Genomic DNA, 19702 nt, shown 5'->3' with positions numbered 1-19702 from the left:
ATAGTTTCTCAGGAGAACAAATAGACAAATAATAGTGAGTTACAGACAAAAGTGGTAGGTTATTATCAGTGGTTGTTGTACTATACTTTAGAAGTGTGATTTATTTTATCATCCTCCCGTTGTTGAATACTTCAGTGAATATTTTTGTCCCTTAACCCATGATCCTGTCTGTGATTATTTTCTTGAAGTAGTTTACGAGAATTGAATTCCTGGGCCACAGGGTATGAGTATTTCAAATTGCTTGATATGTTTTACCAAGTCATTTTCTGGAAGGTGTTCACATTCTTATAACTCTGCACAACACCAAATGTGACAAAGTGTTGAAAATTGTAGTGTAGTTTGCTAGGAAAGTGAAGGTGCCCCACTATTGCTGAAGGTGGAGGTAGGGAATATACTTTCCTCTGTGCCGTCAACCGCTTGAGGTTGTCTGGTGGCCCCACCCTGCTTTGCAAGGGGAATTCAGTGTCTCCAGGCTGGGTCCCCGAGGCGGTGACCCCTGACTCTGGGGGCTCCGTAAGGCCGAGCTCCGAGAGCTGGTGTTGGGGACGGGCCCTGGTGCCTTCATCCGTGATGGCGGTGGGCAAGTCCCAGTGAGGGTGCTGCCAGCTGATCTCCAGAGGTGGTGGACACTCATGTCCTCCAGCACAGAACTAAGAACCTGGCAGGCTGCAGAATGCAATCTCGTGTCCTCAGTGCAGTGCACACAGCTCCTTGCAGGCCGCTGCCCCTGTCCCCGGATGCTCTTTTCCTGGAGCAGCCACAGTGTGCCTGGGAGAGAAGCCCCTTCTGTCGTTGGTACCACGCCTTTGGCTAGAACTCTGCAGCGTGGTTGTAGATGGTGTTGGCTGGCAGGTGTAGATTTCATGATTTGAGGTGCCAGTGAAGGGTTCCTTCCTGCCTTACCTGGGCTCACCTCCCCTCCCAATGGGATGGCTGAGGCGAGAGTCAAAGAAAAAAACGTGTGCAGAGCCTGGGTTGCGGACGAGCTCCAGGGTCTCAGGAAAGCAGAACCTTCGTACCTCCTGAGCCCGTGTGCATACGACAGCTCCACACTCGAGCGCAGGCCGGGTGTGGGCACTGCTCTGCAGATAACCAAAGTGCCTGAAAACGGGCTGTCCCGAATCCAGGTGGTGAGCCGGGAACTGAAGATGCCAATGGCGAACATCCACCTGCGCGGGACAAGCACAGAAACCGTTCCGAATGCCAACGTCTCCGGAGCCTCCGTGGTAGCCGATCTCAATGGGCTGGCGGTAAAGGTGAGTGATGTCTGCACCATCACTCCCAGGCTGCCCCGCGGGCTGAGAGGCTGTGGGCTCTTCCACACTCCCCTCCGTCCCCAGCCTGTGCCCTGCAGTCCCCCGGGCATGAAGAGCCGCCTCTGTCTCCCTGGCTCCCACCGTGTCACTGGCTGGAAGGTCCCTTCAGCCCCACCCGAAATGCCTGCCTTCCGCTTCACATCACCTCCTTGTGCTGGCATCTGACTCCCTCTCTCTAGCAGCCCCGCCCTGTCCCCTGTCCCCTGCCCTGCCCTGCCCGGGGAAGCAGTCCACAAACAAATCTGCCACGTCCAAACTGACTGACTGGTTTCCCAGCTAAGACCTGCTCACACCTGGCAGGTGCCCACACGCAGTCCTTCAGATGGTCCTGCCAAAGGGGCAGTCTCCCAGGGCCCCCAGGATCTCAGATAAGCCGTGGGAGGACGTGTTGTATTCTCTGCATGAAATCATGGCAATAATTTTAACTTACATATACAATCCCTAGAACGCCTGTCAAACTCTTCTAAAACGCCTTGAACCCATCATCAGCAAGAATCCCCAGGGGACGTGGAAGGATTGGGTGAGAACCACTGGTTTTCTATGCTTTATGTTAGAAAAGAAAGAACGGAGAGGCCGAGGGGGTGAGTGGGGCAAGCAGGCACCAGCGGGGGTCCGGGCACATGGTGATGGGGCTTGCGAAAGCCCTCCCCTATGCAGCGGGAGACACTCACACCTGGGAATTTCTCTATTAGAGAAAAAGATGGCTTTCCTGCCAAAACCTCTGTTTTAAGCCTGAATTAATTAAAGTTCTATCCTTTGGAACCTGGGACTTTCTGGATAACAGCTATAAAGTCTACTTTTTCTCCTTGTTTGGGTTCCACTGTTCCTAAAATAGAAGAACAATATAGAAATCATCCTACAAAAGTAAAAATCACCCGGGCTCTCATCTGGAACAGGAAACCAAGCCACTGAGGACGTGCTTGGCCAGTGGCAGGCACTCGCTCGGTGGGTTGGAAACACCCAGCTGCCTCCTTCGAAGCACTTAAAACCCAGCAGGGAGAGAAGACGCACATTCTAAGGTCCTGGTGGGCGTCTGAGGTCACCCTGAGAAAGCAGCACACGGAGTGGTCCGGATTTTCATGCCCACCGTGTGGGGACATCAGTGTCACAACATTAGGGGGATTTAGGGGACCCTGTTAGAAGGTTCTGCTGAGAAGCCACTCCAGGCTGGGTACAGCTCTGTGTGGAACCCAGCCCTACCCCTGGCTTCAATCCCTGCAACCCCCGCCATGAGGGGTTCCTGCTGCGTCTGAGGTGAGGGCCACTCGGGTGAGAGCCACTCGGTCGCCCATTTGTGAGTGCTCCCCAGCCTTCCTGGGCATATTTGCCTCTGCCCTGAGCTGCTTAGCTGCAGAAAGTGGCAGAGCGGTGCCGCCCAGGGTGATAGCCCCACTGCCATCCCCATGGGACATCACCTGTCCTGGGTGGAGGAGCTCCTTGCTGTCCCTCTCCCCACTGGACCTAATCCTCGCTTTTCTGGGGAGCAGTCAGCTTTGTGCATTTGTACTCCGAACTTTCAGTGTCAGTGGCACAGTTTAGTAAAATTACTCCCTGCCGTGGAAACGGGTGTGAATCTGTGCTAAACCTGAGCATCCAGCCAGCCGTTGTCCTCTGAGCGCCCCTGGCACAGGCTCACCTCTCAGGGACGGCTGAATCCTCATCAGCCGAGCATAAGGTGCCCAACCTGTGCTTCTGCGCATGTCACCTGCTGGCGCACGGGCACTCCCAGTCACGCGGCCCAGGCAGACACCATCACTCGTGCAGGGAGCCCCGATGCTTGGAGAGGGAGGACCTGAAGGACCCTCCTTGTCACTGCTGCCCAGAGGTCGCGGAGCATGGGCAGAGCGAACCTCTCCCCACGCTCGCTCTCACGCCTCATGGCCTTCCTTCACAGGCGCAGGCTGCTTTCGACCAGAGCATCAGCCTTTCGGCTATTGGATACTTCAGGTAAAGCAAAGGTAGAGATGCAAGGGACACTGGTGAGACAGGCCCCGTGCCCACCTCTTAGAAAGGAATCTGGCAGTGACTCTCAGGGATGCGGCCGCAGATGTGGAGGATGGGAACTGCGTGTAGGGGGAGGATTGACCTCCCACACCGTCTCAGTGGAGAGTGGACAGCAGGGGGACACAGGGCAGCTGTCACTGTTGGGGTGTCCCGGCCGCTGGCCTGGGCATGTCTACGGGGACCTCTTCCAGGCTGGGCGGGGGCAGAGGGTGAAGACACGAGCGGCCACTCTTCACCCTGACAGTCACTGGACGTCCTGGCGGGCGGAGGGGCCGTTCAGCGGGGTGATGGAGGGAAAGGGATCCAGGGCTCTGATCCACGCGGACGCACGCAGCCGGAGTACACAGTGGCTTGTGCCTCTGCCGAGGGGCCTGGGCATGACGCGGCTGAGTCCCCAGGTGACCCGCAGGACCCCACGCCCAGGTCCGCTCCTTGGCCTGCAGCCTGAGGAGCATGAGTCACACACGGGCTGGGTGTTTTCGCCGGGCAGAGCAAGCTGCCTGAGGAGTGGGCAGGGGCCGGCTGAGCTGAGGCTCCCTCGGCTGCAGTCACAGGCGCGGCCTCAGTGCTTGTCCCGGCTCCCGCAGGGGCTACGAGTCGAACATCGACTGGGAGAAGGGCGAAGGCCACCCCTTTGAATACTTCGTGTACGGAGCGGCCTGCTCCGAGGTGGAGATCGACTGCCTGACCGGGAACCACAAGGTCAGTGCCAGCTGGGTCTCTGGGACACGCGGTGACACCACAAGGTCAGTGCCAGCGGGGTCTCTGGGATGCCCTCTCGCCCATGGGTTCCCTGCCCTTCACAAGAGAACCCCGAAGGAAGCCACCTCAAGAAGGGAGCCTGAGGTGGGTGGACAGTGGGCACTGCCAGCAGCCCTGCCCACTTACGGGAAACGGGCTGGGGTGCCCAGGTGCTCGGGTCCCTGGGTACCGGAACCTGCTGACCAGCACTGAGGGACAGCCCCGGGCCAGGCCAGCTCTCAGAATCTCGGTGCCCAGCCAGACCCCTCTTTTTAGATCGTTCCAGAGCATTCTTGTGGAGTAGAAGCACATACTGACTCACACATGTGCATGCACACACGTACACACATGCACGCACACACTACCTCCAAGGACTCAGTTTCTCTTCTTGTACCCTGGCCACTGGGGGTAAAGGAAGCCACTTGCTGGCACTGCAGTAATGACACACGATTATCACACAGTCGGTGGGCTGTGCTCACCCTCACAAAGGACATGGGACCAGGGTACTGGCCTGGTGTGAACCCCTCCAAGGACCCGCCAGGAGCAAGTCCCGGTTTGAGTCTCCAGTCTTGGGTTGTGGGAGTGGTCAGGTGTAAGTTTTCATTTCGGGGTCCCCTCACATGCCCCCTTCTGAGCCACAGTCGGCCTCATCTCTGGGGCCCTGCACACCACTCCCGGCTGCCTGCTCGAGCTCTGGCTGGTCTGGGCCTCGCTCACCCTGGTCTCGCTGGGGAACTTTGGCCTGGGTTGAGCAGGGGCCCCTCTGAGCTTTCATGGCAGAGCAGCTGCCCACCCAGCTGAGCTCACACCAAACCCGTTCCCCCAAAGAAAAGCTGGTACAACGTCACCGTGTGTGCACACCCGGGCTGCGTTAAGATCCAAGTTAATAACTAGTCTTGCTATGAACTCCAAGATATGCTCCTACAACTCAGCTGGGCACCTAAGGGTGTCCAATCACCACACCCAGATCTGCAGCCCAGGAAGTGTCGCCCTGGACAAAAGGCCATCTCCTGACACCCTCGCCTGGCCTCCCTCCGGGTGACAGGATCACCCTACTCCTCCAACATTCCCCTCCCTGGGAACGGAGTCTGTGCCCGCAATAGCTAGTGCTATGCATCCAGTTACCCCAAACACAGCAGCTGAAAATAGCCAGTACTCACCCGCTGCAGCCCCTGCTGGGCCCGGACCTGGGAGTGGCTGTCGGGGTGACCCTGGCTTGGGGCTTCTTGTGAGGCTGCGGCTGCCTCATGGCTCCTGGGGCCAGAGCACCTCTTCTCAGTCACACCCTTGGTCCTCAGGGGGCCTCAGTTTCCCTCTGCTCGTCTTTCCCGCCTACGGGCTGCCTGTGTCAGGGCCGCCTGAGCTCAGAGTGCTGCTCTGTGGTTTGTGCTGGGTCAGAGAATTCCACATCCACCATGTCTGTTCGAGAGTGAGTTGAGGAAAGCCTTAAGTTTCACTTCAGCCAACCATTCCGCACATTGTCCTTGTCCCTAAGAAAAGTGGTGGGCGGGAGGATCCGACGGGAGAGCAGCTGGGCCTGCATCCCTGTCTGTGCTGTCAGACAGCAAACTGACGTCAGACCTGCTGTCCTCCCGCCCAAGAGTGGAGAACGCAGAGCAGCGGTGACCGTTCACAGCCACCACTGCCCCAGCTCTGCGCCTCAGGACGCTCCCCAAGCCAGTGGGGCCGTGTGGCCACCGTGGCAGCCAGGATGACCTGGCCACAGGGCTTCCTTTCCCTGTCATGGGTTGAACGCAGTCTGTTCACCACCCAGCTTGAAATCAAGTTTCATTCCCACTTGTGTCTCCAAGAAGAAAACAACTGCTCGAGAGTGTTTGTATATGTAACTTCGACAGACTCACATGGGAAAATCTGTATTGCCCATTCCCCCTGAGATAACATGGCCCAAGAAATCTCTACCCCACTGCCCGCCAGACAGGAAGGGCTTCTGGGCTTCTCCGCCCGGCCTCCTCTGACTGAGACAAACCTGGGGCTTTCTCTTTATCACTAGAACATCAGGACAGACATCGTCATGGATGTGGGCCACAGCATCAACCCAGCCCTCGACCGAGGCCAGGTACGTGCCCCCCCCCCGCCACCTCCTGTGTGGGGCACCCGGGCCCCCACACTCCCAGCCTCCTGACCACCTTCCTCCCGCCCTCTCCTCGGTGCTGCTGCGGCCAGGGCAGAACCCAAATTTCTTGCTGTGCAGAGAGCGGGGGAGGGGAGGCGTGCAGGGGCTGGTGAAGAAACCACTGTGTGATGGGAGGGGGCTGCAGGGGGCAAGGGGACCCGGAGGCCGCTGAACTCCAAGCCCTGGGGTGCGAGGAGCGCCTGCGCCACGTGGGCTCGGGCATCAAGCAGTGACAGTGGGCGGAGTCGCAGGCCCCAGTTATAGCACTGGTCATCGGCGGGCGGCTTCCAAGCTGATTTCTAACCACTTTGAACCAGCTGACCAGACTGAGAAGTCACAGCTGTCTAGCTCCTCTCGAAGACACAAAATGTGACCACCCTCAGCCTGCCGGGGCCGCACACTCACAACAACACAGGCCACCAGGAGCCGTCCCACATACACTGTCACTGCCTGTCACTGCACATGGCGCTGAGCCCGGCGCTCCTGTTGGGAGCATCCTGCAGTGTCCCGTGGGCCCCAGCAATGTGTCACGGGACGGGAAGAACAGCCAGAGGGGAGGTGTAAGCGGTTTGGGGAGGAAGCCAGGGTTCCCCACGGTGAAGGAAGGAATCAGCACAGAGACGGGGTCCTGCACACCCACGTCCATAGCTGGCCCAAGGCCGGGGCCCTGGGTGGGGCTGGAGTGGGACCAGAGGGGATGATAGGAGCTGGGAGTGTCCCGGGCCGAAGGAGGATCCATCAGCGTCCTGAGGGAGCCCTGCCTGGGGCGGGATGAGGAAGGAAGGAAGTCGCAGGAGGGTGTGGAAGGGTGCGGGCCTGGCCGAGGAACCTGAGCACTCGACAGCCACGCAGGAAGCTTCTGCTGCAGGGGCAGTACTGAGTGCAGAGACGCAGGGCTGCTGTGGCCGTCACGTGGCAAGGCGCGGGCTCAGATGACGGGGCCTCCCATCGGGGACCCCAAGGAGCTGGGTCTGTGTGGACCGGGCGGGGCTGCGTGCACAGCAGGACACTGTGATGTGGTGCTTGTTGCTGACTGGAGGCGCATGGAGATGCCCTGGGGTCGGCCTCTGGCACTGCCCGTGTCATCTGAGACCCTGGTTGTGTCTGACGCAAGTGGGGGAGGGAGCCGCTTGCCGGGGAGCTGCATCTTCTCGTGGGATTTGTTGGAGCCAGGTGGAAGGCGCCTTCGTCCAAGGCATGGGGCTGTACACCTCGGAGGAGCTGAAGTACGCCCCCCAGGGCGCGCTGCACACGCGGGGCCCTGACCAGTACAAGATCCCCGCCATCTGCGACCTCCCGGCCGAGCTGCACATCTCCTTTCTGCCTCCATCCGAAAAATCCAATACCCTGTACTCGTCCAAGGTGAGCCACGCCGCGAGGATCGCCCTCCTTGTGGACACCAGGGGGCATGGCTCAGTCCTTTCCCGAGTGCCGTGCGTTTCGCCAGGGTCACAGCAGCACCTCTGAGAGCTCGCCTGCAGAGCCGCTGCTCAGCATGAGAGAGGGTGCTCTCCGGGGGTTCTAACGGCTGCTGTCTCAGTGGAGCTGCCCCGACTTTTCCCCCTGCATAATCCTCTTCACACTCCTGCCTTACTTGGGGTCATTTCCTTGGGGTTCTAAGGGCAGGATACTGGGCAAAAGGTTAAATTACTCCTTTTAGTAAGAACTTTTATGGACAGTGTGTATTTCATATGTGCATAGGCCCTGCACATCTGCACGCACGCACACGCAGGGCCAGTGGTGGTAATCTCAGTGGCTGCCTCCTGCAGGGCCTGGGGGAGTCCGGGGTGTTCCTGGGGTGCTCTGTGCTCTTCGCCATCTGGGACGCAGTGAGCGCCGCGAGGCGGGAGAGAGGACTGCCTGGGACCCTGGCGCTCAGCAGCCCGCTGACCCCGGAGAAGATCAGGATGGCCTGCGAGGACAGGTTCACCAGGATGGTAGGTCTGCGGGAGGAGGCTGGGTCCAGTCCGTAAGGTCTGTCCCTCCCTTGGGCCAAAGAGCAGACCGGCCCCGAGCTCGCGCCTGCCGGCTGCATCGTCGTCCACTGCCCCCGGGGCCTGGGTGGCCTCAGCTCTGCACGGCTGACCAAGAAGACTCATTCGCCTGTCTCGTGTGCCCCTGTTCTGGGAGTAGCTCAGTGTCCACTGAGTGTGGACCCTGGATGTCCAGGCCAGGGCCGTGGGCCACAGCCGCAGTCAGCCCTTCCCCGACAGGCCGGGAGACCTGCCCGGGACCCTTCCTGCTGTGTCCACCCACACTTGGCTCCCGGCTGCCTGCACTGACCGGGGGGGCTCTTGTCATGGAAGGGGGTCACGGTCACAGCTGTCCCCTGACCATGAGACGCGTCCTGCTCCCATTGGGCAGGGCCCCCCACACCCCCGACACCTTCACAAATCAGCTCTTCCTCGCGGAGGGGTCGAGACGGACCCCGCTTCCCTCCCCTTCCAGTGTGGGTGACGGTGTGGGGCCCCCCAGTTCCCTCGTGGGCCCTCCAGGCCCTGCGTGCTGTTGCTCCTGACCTCTCAGCAACCTGCCCTCCAGGGCCTGTGTTCTGCTATTTCCCATCCAAGAACAAGCATTTTCTGAACGGTTCTTTTCTTCTAGATTCCAAGAGATGTTCCTGGGTCCTATGTTCCTTGGGATGTTCTCGTATGAATCACACGCAAACCTCTGGAGGAGTGGGTGGCTCTTCCCACCGCAGCCCGCCAACCACCATCTCCTCAGGTGGCTGCACACCGCTCAGAGATCCTCCCAAGCACCGCTGCCTGCACGGGAGCTGGTTCAGATGGAAAGGTAGACAGATAGGTGATAGAGTGATAGAGTATAGACAGATAGGTGATAGAGTAATAGAGTATAGACAGATAGGTGATAGAGTGATAGAGTATAGACAGGTGATAGAGTAATACAGTATAGACAGATAGGTGATAGAGTAATACAGTATAGACAAATAGGTGATAGAGTATACATAGATTGATTATAGATGATAGAACATAGATAATAGATGAGATTGATAAATAGGCATAAGCAATTTATAAAGCGCACTTAAATGGTATGAATATTAACTGTTTCCCTCGAGGGTGGAATTCTCCATTGCTGTGTCCCTTGGACTGGAATACATGATGATTTTTATGTGATTTGTATCTGGCTTGTACTCACCAACAGAAATTATACTGTCTCCTGGAACACAGCTGTCTGGATACGTTTATTATTAGCGTGCTCTGTGACATTGCTGCTTTTTCATTTGTCTCCATCTGCTACCCACCTGAGGCTGGATATCCAGAGTCTGTGGGACCAAAGGAGAAACATGACTGGACTTCATCAAAACAGAGCGTGTGCCAGAAAGGGCACTTGAAAAACTGAGGCCTGGGACTGTCACTCGGTGGCAGAGCGATGGTTAGACGATCAGGTCCCGAGGTTTAGTCCCCACAGCACGAAACAAATAAGTTGGGAAGACACCCAGAAAATAGAAAATGTTTGTAAATATTTAGTCTAGTAAAGGACTTGTATATAGGATATATAAGGAACACAACAGTAAAAGACAGCACAACTTTAAAAATGGACAAAGGGATTGAATAGGCATATCTCTAAAGAAGAGATCTGTTGTCCAGTGAGCCCAGAAGAAGCACTCCAGCTCATCAGCTGTTAAGGAAATACAGATCAAAACCACAGTGAGACACTGTTTCACTCACACAGGGCACGGGGAGGTTGGCACCAAGGTGACAGACAATAGCAGGTGCTGTGAAGCTGTGGAGAACTGAGGGGCGGGCAGGGCGGTAGCTCAGCGGCACAGCACCTGCCAGGTAAGTGCAAGGTCCTGAGTTCAATTCCCGGTACCAAAAAAAAGATGTGGAGAAATGAGAATCCGGGTCATGGCTGGCGGTATGTAAGGCAGTGTAGACATCGTGGAAAGCAGTCAGCAGTCTGAAAATTAAACACAGACTCGAACATGAACACTCAGGCATACGCTCAAGAATTTGAAAACATACATTCGTGTCAAACTTGTTCAACGAGTGTTTGTAGAATTTCTCATAATTGCCCCCAAATGAAAACAACACAAGAAGTTTCTGACATTTGATAAATAAAGCGTGAGGTAGCCGTACGAGGGGGTTTACTCAGCCGGAGAAAGTGAAGCACCAGTACAGACTCCGACTCAGTCGGCCTGGGAAGGCGCCTGGGTGTAAAACCCAGACGCAAGCTGGATGGTATCGTCCGTCTGCGCTGCAGGCGGTCACGGAGACGGAGGGGCTGTGGGGACAGAGGAATGGGGTGGTGACCGCCAACGGGCACGCCACGTCTTTGGGGGGCACCAGAGACTTGCAGGAACTGCTGCTGGAGACTGTGAGGCACGCGCGAGGCCGGGCTCACTCTGCTTCTCCGTCTCTCCCTCTGCTGTGTCAGAGCACACCAGCAGTCAGCGGGCCTAACCTTGAAGCGAAACCCCAGTACTAAAGATTTGTCCAAACAGAAATTCTTGCTCAAATGCACAAGATTTACTCCAAAGGGTTTCATTACAGCACATTCATAATAGCAAAACTTGAAAATGATTTATAAAGTCAGTCAGTAGCTGATCAATTGATCATGCTAACAGTAGTCAGCATTTCTGACTCTGCGTCCAGCTCAGCCTTCAGCACTTGGTGATTAATGATTTAATGATTAATGATTTAATCCGCACAACGGCCCCTGTGAGGTGCAATTATTTTGTCCGTTTCACAGAAGAGACCATTGAGGCACAGAGAGCCCAAATTAAAGAAAAAAATTTTGAAAAATGTTTAAAACGTGAATAATGTGTCAAGTTTTAAAATAAGGCAGGTGTGGAGAGAAGCAGGAACTCAGGAAGCTGAGACATAGTGGGGTCGTAAGAAATGCGCCCTCCAGGCGTCTGTCAGGGACATGTCACCATCACCGCAGCCACAGCCAGGGCGTGGTCGCAGTCGTGCCAGATGCCAGGGCTGGGGCCCTGTGGTGTCTGTCCCTCCCCGCAGCCGCAGGCAGAGGCGGCACCACAGGTGGGGAAGAGCACAGAGCACAGGCCGCCGCTGGGTGCGGGCCCTGCCGTGCGGGGACGCAGTCCTCCGCGCCGCCAGAAAACCAGAGGCCAGCGGCCCTGCTGCAGGAGGCGCAGAGTAGAGAGCACAGTCACTGGACACGTCCGGGGTGACAGACGCCCGGGATGAGAAGCGGGGCTGCCGGGCCGCGTGGGCCAGGGGAGGGGACTCGGGGCCCCCCTCTGGGTCCCCTGTCCCGGGAGCTGCGGAGCGGGCTCGGGGCGAGAGGAGCCAGCCTGGCTCTCCTTTGTCACAGGGGCCTCAGAGGCGCCAGACTCCGTGTGTCCCCAGCAGAGCTCCTCGTCACCGCAGCCATCGCTGAGGCTCAGCCCGCCAGGGCCAGCTTTGCTCCCTGTGCCGCCTCTGCTCCGGCCTCAGAGTCTCAACCTGCCCGGCCCACGCCGCGCCACGGCTCGCCTCAGCGCTCGGCCGCGGTCTGCACCCCCTCCCGACACTCCGATGGGTTCACGCGAGTGCACACACGAGCACACACTGACTGGATGATTTTGTTTTAATATAAATGTTTCAATTTTACTTGTTAGAAGTTAATGACAATGATGCAGGCCGCGTGTATGTATTTGTGTGTGTGAAAACAGAACACACAGGAATCGGGTAATAACTGAAAAGCATTGGCCTGAGGATTTTTGCTGTTCGTTTTATGCACTTTCTGGTTTTTGACTTTTAAAAATAAATCAGCGAAAAAAACCCAAAAAATCCAAATAAATAAATCAGTGTTCCTTTTGTGATTAAAGACGAGTTCGCAGGCGTGGGGCTCGAAATTCCATCCCGCCTCCCACGGGCTGGGCCTGCACCCACGTCTCTCCAGGGGAAAGGTGGCGTCCTCTGGGCACAGCGGGACGGCAGCTCTGCGGGGCTCACAGACGGCCGGGCCAGGAGCCGCAGAGGGAGGCGGCCGACCCGCCTGGCTCCTCAACGCACTTGCATGAAGGTAATGAAGGAGCCACGGCAGCCGCTGTCTCTCCCGGAAGTCCTGCTATTTCTAACACGGGGCAAGAGTGTCCCAGGTGATCTGTCTTGTTTTCTTAACTTTCCAAAGTTGAGGGAAGAGAGAACAAGTGTGTGTTTTCCGGGCAGTGGTGAGAACTAAAACCCTCTGTTCAGTCTTCCACTCCTTGCACTCCTTCTACACACCCCACGGAACACAGGAACGTGCACGGCCCTTCAGCATTTTAGACCTTCAGCTGTTTCCCTGAAGTTGGTGCTGTGTCAGATGCGAGTTCCTGTTGGCTGTCCTCCTGTTGGCTGTCCTTCTGTTTGGCTTATCCCGCCAAAGTAAGCCAAATATAATACGGTGTTATGCAATGTTATAAACACAGAGAGTGATGTTTGATCAAGTCAGGAAATAAGATCAACAAACATTCTGAATGATTCTCAATACACAGAAATAACCGTAACTCCCAGGAAAGCAGCCTCTGTCTGAGCAATTGTTTCCTCTGTGCAGGTCACCAAGGGTTGTTCAGTGAATCTGTGGAATTTGTTGCTCTCTCTCTCTGAGAAAAGCCCCATCTGTCTGGGAAAGCAAAACAAAGTTTAGAACTCTGTGGAAACTGATCTCTCCGTGTTTATCAGCCCTTTTCCCCGCAGACCTCCCTTGAGGGCGTCCTGACCTATGCAGGACTGGAGTCTCCAGATGGACGCGTAGAGGGCGAGGCTCCTGAGTGCAGCAAGGATCATGAGCACTGGGGCTGTGGAGCAGCATGTGGATTCCCGGACCCGGACCTCCCGGACAGCTTGGCTCCGGGGGACTCTTGGCTCCAGGGGACCCTTGGCTTCAGCTCAATTTCACAAGTGGCTGAGGCCCCACCTTGGTCTCCAGGTCCAGCTTCGAGACATGACACTCATGGTGCTAAGGATCAACCCTGAGCCCTGAAATGTGAGGGACCAAGTGCATCCTGGGTGGCCCCCGCAAGCCCAGACCTCAAGCACAGGTGGCCCCTTGTCGCATAAACCAGGTACAATATGGAGTTACAGGGACGTCGATCTAGGCTTGCTGAGCATTCAGAGGTTTCATTACACACACAGAAGTTTGAAAAGCGCCCTTAGAAACTACATGGGTGGGCCCTGCTTGGACACCCGCGCTCCTCCGGGACATTTCCACACTCACCGGGCTGGACCAGTGTGCCGGGAGAGCACGGCAGTGGAAACCATCTGATTCCCTGGGCCTCTCGGCACTGCCCTCCAGCAACTGAAGAATGAGTGGGTCCTCAGGTATTTGTGTCTGGTGACGGCAGATTTTTTTCTCTTTTTTAGGCCAAGCACCCAAATTGTAGGCTGTTCTTTTGCACCCCTGCTCTCTGGTTCAGAAGAAGTGGTACTACGGGGACCCCAACTAGACAGGGCATCTCCCAGCCTCAGGGATGCTGTGCCCTGGGAGCAGCCCTCCTTGCCTGGCTTTGTGGGAGCCAGCAGGGACAGCACTGGACCGAAGGCAAAGCTGGAGTCTTTCTCAGCCAGGAAGGACTGAAAGACCCCACTGCTAAGAGATCTCCATCCTCGCACCGGGGCTATGGCTTAGCGGCACAAGTGCCTGCCTGGCAAGCACAAGGTCCTGAGCTCTGTTCCTGGTACCAAAAAAAAAAAATCTCCACCCCTGATTGGAGTCGAAGGGCACTGAATCCTCCTCTCCCGGGCAACAACAGCGCCCTCTGTTAGTCACTGGGTCGGTGGGATGGTTTCTCGGGAGACACAGCCTTCGACTGATTCACACTGGGCCAGTCGCTGGCAGGACAGGCAAAAGATCCAAGGCCCATGCCGGCCCTAAAGTCGTTCTTCCCACACCTGGAAAATGAAGGGTAAGGGCAGAGAGAGCTCACGTCTTGTTTTTGTCCTTGACCATGACCTTCCAAAGCCACTTACAGGGCAGACAGTGGAGGAGGGGACTGTGGAGTCAGCAGGGAGCTAAAGACACAACCGTCCCTGAGAAGATGCGGAACCTTCCCCCACAGCCAGGCCTGTGTGACGTGCAGGCTTCCTTTCCCATGGGACCTTGTTCATGGCACCAGTGGCCCTCGAGCCACTCCACAGAGGAGGCTGGGCCGCCTCAGTTACTGTGAGCAGAAAAAACAAACGATCCTTTTGTTGACCATTGGAGGAAGGAGGTGTAGGATCGCACTTAATCCTCCTTCAAACCCGACACCAGATCCCAGCGTCCTCCGTTCACAAAGTTCACAAACGTGGGAAGCCGGGAGTCCTGGGGAGTCCATGCTCTCATCACAGAATGTGAGAGCTCTGTGAGCCTGAGACCCCAGGCCCCATCTCTCCTGAAGACCTCCACCCCTTCTCCCGAGACAACGCACACAGCCCCCGGCACTGGGCGACCCCTGGCTGTGCTAGCTGCCCTTGCCTGGAGCAGTGGGAACCTCCGAAGCCCCAGCGGGGAGGCTGCTGGTCGACCCCCCATGGACTCACTGCACTGCCCACCCGCCCGCGCCCCAGGCTTTGCCTAAAAGCAGGAGGAGCCAGACTGTGAAGGGTGGCCCTCACCGCTGGACCGCCACCACAAACGACAAGCTGAACGGGGCACAGGGACAGACACCATGTCCACTCCTCCTTGGAAGGAGAAGGACTTTCCTAATTCCAAGTAATACAGCCTGTATTCTGAGCAGCCACCTCAGTCCAAAAGCATTTGTGCGATGACTCAGCGGGAACAAGCCCTCAGTTACACAACCAGCCACAGCAATGGCAATGCTAAACACACATTTCCTTTTTCCAGTTTTCTGTCACCACCACTGTCTCTGAGCAGGGCCTTTTTCGCTTCACCCCTCCCCTCTGTCCCCACCACCTGTGCAGTCGGCTCTCGTCGGGCCGCTGTTGCTACTGCAGAAGGGGAGCCAGGGAACACCCCGTTCAGGCGAGAGGCTTTGGCAAGTTTAGGGCAAGCGTGGGTCCGGGTGGCTTCTCTGGTTGCCTAGACCTTGACTCAGCTTTAGACAACGAAGGCAGAGGGCGGTCTCCATCGCCTTTACCGGAAGAAACATGGCCCTTTCCTGGACCTCTTCCTCCCAGGACTCTCTTTATCACTGCAGGCAGCTCCTCGTGCACCCGTCAAATCACAGCCGATGTGGCGAAGAGAAGCAGCTCCTCCTGAGCGGCCGCCACAGCACCCCACTCGGAGGCCTCCTCCTAGGAGAGCGCGGGTCCTGCCACAGGGTCACAGGGAGGGGCAAGTCGCACTGGTGCTGGCTTCCCAGTGAGAAATCGCGGACCGTGTTCCATGGTAGGTCTGTGCAAACAGACCTGCTGCTCTTCCAGGCATTTTAAATGTGCCTTTGTTGGTGCATAGCAGATTTTCATACAGACTGTCTACAATGGGCACCCCCAAAATCAAGTCATAAACACTTTGGGGGCAAAGATCATGTGTTTTCTAAATATCCCTTCCCACGTGTGCAAGGAACTGGCATCAGAAATGTCACTGGCAGACCACTGAGTCATGGGCCAGCAGGCCAGGACAGGAAGCCCCTCACGACATCGGGGCAGCTGGGTGCGGTAGGCTCAGAGCTCAGGTTTTGCAGGATTTTAAGACAGTCCTAAAGGGTGTTTAGCAGAAATGTCCAAATACGAATGAAACTCCAGGTCCTGCCAAGGTCAGTCCAAGTGGGAACAATGGTGCTCCCTCAAGAGGCAGGCTGGGCAGCAAATCTCTCCCACATGAAGTCCTTTCTGTGGGCAGTGTGGAGGAGGGGTGCCCATGTAGTAAGAGAGGACAGGGTCGAGGATGGCCATCTCCACCTCCGTGCTCTTGGCTGACTCTAAAGCGCACCTGGCACAATGCACCAGGTGATATTTATTGAGAACTTCCTTTCCCAGCTAACTCCACAGGATCCTTTCCCAGAGCACTGTCCTGGCATTGTAAATGTGAATAATCACACATTTCTGGTGCTATGGGACAGCCTGAGCTGGCTATAGCCAGACCTAGAGAAGCCCAGCCACACCTTGTGTTGAACCTGGTGGGCTTTGTTGTCCACCTGCTCTGGGAGGCAGGTGTGGACAGGCACATCTAGTTCTCTGTAGGACAAAGTGAGGGGAAAAGGGTTCCCACATGAGGTGCTGAGAGTGCTGAACTAAGTATTCAGACAGATCCGGAGCCAAAGGGCCTGCTGGTGTGCTCATACCCTTCCCACATCATACACGGGGTGCGGGTGGAGTTCAAGGGGAGCCCAGCACCGTGCGTTAGAGGGAACCTGCTGACCATCTTCCCCTTCACCCAGGGTCTGCTTGGCCATGGGGTCTCCTTGGCTCTGGGGGAATAGGAATGTGGGAATCAGCTTCTTGCAGTGACATTCTGTTACTTATGACCCCAGCAGAAATATAAATAGAAAAGAACACCCAGGGGCAGCCTTATTTCTCAGATGCACGGAAATAACTTCCCTGTGTAAGTACCGAGCACTAACAAATTTCACCATTGGAGACCCCAAATAACATTCCTAAACACCAGTTAGTGGCCTAATCTACTTCTTCAGCTATTACCCTGCGCCCACCCTCCTCGGTCCCTGTGTTCCTGTCCTTCTGGGTCCTGGCCGCTCCCTGCCGTCCTCGAACCACGCTGCCAGCCTGGGAGCCAGGCTCAGGGGTCCTGGGCTGGTCGCTGTGAGCTTTGAGGGGCACCTGGCACACACCTGGTCCCCCCTACAAGCCAGCCCTGCCCACGGCCTGCCCTCACCTCTGCGCCTCAGTTGCACTCCGTCCTCAGACTCAGGGACAGACAGCTCCCTGCTGCCCCACACCCACCCTGTCCCAGACCTCCCTCCACTTCCACCCGAGAGCCCACTGGCCCGCATCCTGTTTTGTCTGTCCGCGCTCACCAGCCCTCCAGCCCTCTCCACCTGTGTGCCCTCCCTGGGACACCTTTACGCACCCTGAAGCCCTGGTCACCTTTCTCCAGCACCTCCTGTGCACCCAACTCTGGGGCCCCTGAATTTCCCAGAATTCCTAGGAGGCTTTCTCAAATGTGACCACCTGACGACAGCAGAACTCATTTCATTAAGCCGAGTTCCCTCCAATCCCAAGGAAGCCCAGCCCTGTCATCTCTTCCAGCAAAATGCAGGGCCTAAGGTGGCATTCACAGAGCTCTGTGGCCAGGGACCTTCAGTTGGCCGATCTGCCTTTGGTTACTGCGCACTTCCAGCAGGGCTTTGTTTAGTGCTGAAATCATTCGGAGTGAAACGATCTATGAAAACAGGATTCCACTCAGGATCTGCCCTTTGGACCCGCCTACAAAGATCAAGACAATTTTTCATGGAATGCTTCTGCCAGGATATCACTGAAGTTAATTTCAATCAAATTAAGCAACTCCACTCTCCCTTGGGAAATAGTTCCCTTGTTTATTATTAATGGGCAGAGATTGGTCCAGGTGCGGCCTTTTCTAGGCATGGGAACCTTGCCCACCACGGAGGACTTTGGCCGGAGCCCAAACCCCAGGGTCGGGTCCTGTTGCTCCGCCATCCGCGTGACCCTGACCAGCCACAGGAGCCTCGTGCCTCCCCGGTTTCTTTGACTCACCGGAGTGAGGGGGCCCTCGGAAGTCGGGGGCTTTCCCTGAATGCCGCACCCCTCTCCAAACACCGCCCGAGAGAGGCACATGTAACCCGGACACCGCAACACGAGTGAACGGGACGAGCCCCGCTTTGCGGCAAACCCCAGGACTTGGACAACCTTTTAGAAAGAAGAGAAGGTGAAAGAGGCTGCTCCGCGAGGCCTGCTCGGTGCTTGCGAACCATCCTAAGTATTTGTTCACCCTTGTTGTTTCATCGTGCTCTTACCCAGCACAGCCATTGCTTTCAGAGAAACGATGGGGGGAAAGCAAACGTTCTGCCCATTAACCACTCGTGCCAGCTGAGAGAGTCCCGTACTCAAACTCGGCTGAGTCTGCCTTGCCGAGGAGCAGGGAGGCGGACAGGAACTGCCGCTGGTCCTCGGACACTCTGACTGGCCCCGCCGCCCTCCGCATGCAGCCAGCCTCGTCCCACCCCAACACTCCCGCACAGCGCACTCAGATCCCAGGCCAGCGGCTGGGCGCGGGAGGCTCCGGGCTTCCTGACTGCCCCGTGCCGGTGGCCGGGCTGGGGAGGGACGGGCTGCGCCTGGAGAACTCGGCACCGTCCCCTTCGGCAGGGTCACCTGGTGAGGAACAGCGCAGCCCGGCCCACGCGGGTTAACTCCCCTGCTGGGCGTCATCTTGGTACCTTAGTCCTTACTCAGTTCTTTCATTGAGAATTCGACATTAGAAAGCTCATCCCTGGCACATAGGATTCTAACTTGTTTTTATGTTGAGATTTAATTAAAATCAACTTGTTATTTTAAACTGCAAGAGATAAGAAAACAAATATGCAGCTCCGTGAATTTAACTCTGCCGAGGCCAGGTCTCCCAGGGCCTGCTTTGCGGTTATCTCGGTGGGTGCCGTGCGCTCCCGCTTGTCCGTGGGCTGTGATGATCAGTGTTCTGTCTCTGACATCAGCACTAAGCCTGCATTTAGCTGTCACAGAGGGTGGCGGAGGGCCCCAAGAAAGCTCTGCCTTCCCTGAGCGAAGCCAGCCTGGGTGCCACCCTAGCCCTCCTGGAACTAGAAACGCAGTGCCCTGCGGTGGCCCTATGGCCCCTCTCTGGACAGGGAGCTCTGCTCTCAGGAAGGAGCAGGAAGACCCCAGTGCCCACCCTCTAAACCGGAATATGAACTTGTGTGGGAGGGAAAAACTGTAGCATCTACTCCAAGTCACACGCACACCTGGTCACTCACCTCGCTCGCCTTGGGGGCCAATCACAGGCCTGAAACTGAACTAGGTGTCCGCCTCCCACAGCGCCGTGCACCTCTGACTCTAACTTTAGAATGTGATTACCCTTCTCAGGAGTTAAAATCTCCATCTATTTAAAGCATCAGCAGTCAGTAAAACAGGTGTTCCTTTCACTGCGTTCTAGAGAATGAAACCCGGAAGCGTGCACTGCTCGGGCCGAGCTCAGCTCCAACAGGCCTCCTTTGTCACAACCCTACCCCACTTTATGAGGCCTGTCATAGTCACTGCTATGTCACAATCATTTGCAAAATGAAATCTTGCTAGCTTCCTTCCCACAAATGATGATTCTTCTTCCTTTAGAGCCTGAGAGGATGTTAAAGAAGTTTTCTATGCAATTGCCATCTCCACTGCGGAGACTTGGAATTACTCAGGGTGACTAACCCAGAGAAGGTGCGTTCTCGTCTGTCACAGGTCCTGGGGTGCCCTTGGTTGGCGGGAGACAGCAAAGGCCTTGATGCTAATGGGTCCCTGCCCGGCTGCTGGAGGCAGCCAGATCACAACCAAGCTTTCGAAAAGAACACCTCCCAGATTCAGGAAACCCTGGCAAAAACTGTTCTTCCTGTCCTGAGAGCCAAGTTTCTGCACAGAGCTGGGGCTCCACAAATGCCTGTTGATCCACCCAGAGACACATTCTGGCACCTCCAAGTCCCCGC

At 56.5% G+C, this 19702-nt stretch overlaps 1 protein-coding gene and 1 long non-coding RNA gene across 2 annotated transcripts in view; one reads left to right on the top strand and one right to left on the bottom strand.

Moving 5' to 3' along the window:
• Window positions 1–9378, top strand: part of Aox1 (aldehyde oxidase 1) — a 48319-nt gene extending 38941 nt beyond the window's left edge. Inside the window, exons 28-35 of the mRNA XM_005373246.2 lie at window positions 1128–1256; window positions 1762–1836; window positions 3211–3263; window positions 3908–4022; window positions 6073–6138; window positions 7369–7557; window positions 7965–8132; window positions 8800–9378. Coding sequence (XP_005373303.2) covers window positions 1128–1256; window positions 1762–1836; window positions 3211–3263; window positions 3908–4022; window positions 6073–6138; window positions 7369–7557; window positions 7965–8132; window positions 8800–8850 — 846 coding nt within the window. The 3' untranslated portion in view covers window positions 8851–9378. The remainder of the gene's footprint in view (window positions 1–1127; window positions 1257–1761; window positions 1837–3210; window positions 3264–3907; window positions 4023–6072; window positions 6139–7368; window positions 7558–7964; window positions 8133–8799) is intronic.
• A 91-nt stretch (window positions 9379–9469) lies between these two features.
• LOC106148025 lies at window positions 9470–18981 on the bottom strand. The gene is made up of 3 exons (XR_001233133.1): window positions 13366–18981; window positions 12869–13127; window positions 9470–12771 (listed from the first exon to the last, which is right to left on the bottom strand). It is a non-coding gene; the product is annotated as an uncharacterized LOC106148025 (long non-coding RNA).
• Window positions 18982–19702: the final 721 nt, after the last annotated feature.

Source organism: Chinchilla lanigera, unplaced genomic scaffold (assembly GCF_000276665.1).
Source record: "Chinchilla lanigera isolate Chin_1 unplaced genomic scaffold, ChiLan1.0 scaffold00002, whole genome shotgun sequence".
NCBI lineage: Eukaryota > Metazoa > Chordata > Mammalia > Rodentia > Chinchillidae > Chinchilla > Chinchilla lanigera.
Note: the sequence above shows the minus strand (reverse complement) of the source record. Positions and strands in the feature narration are given on the sequence as shown.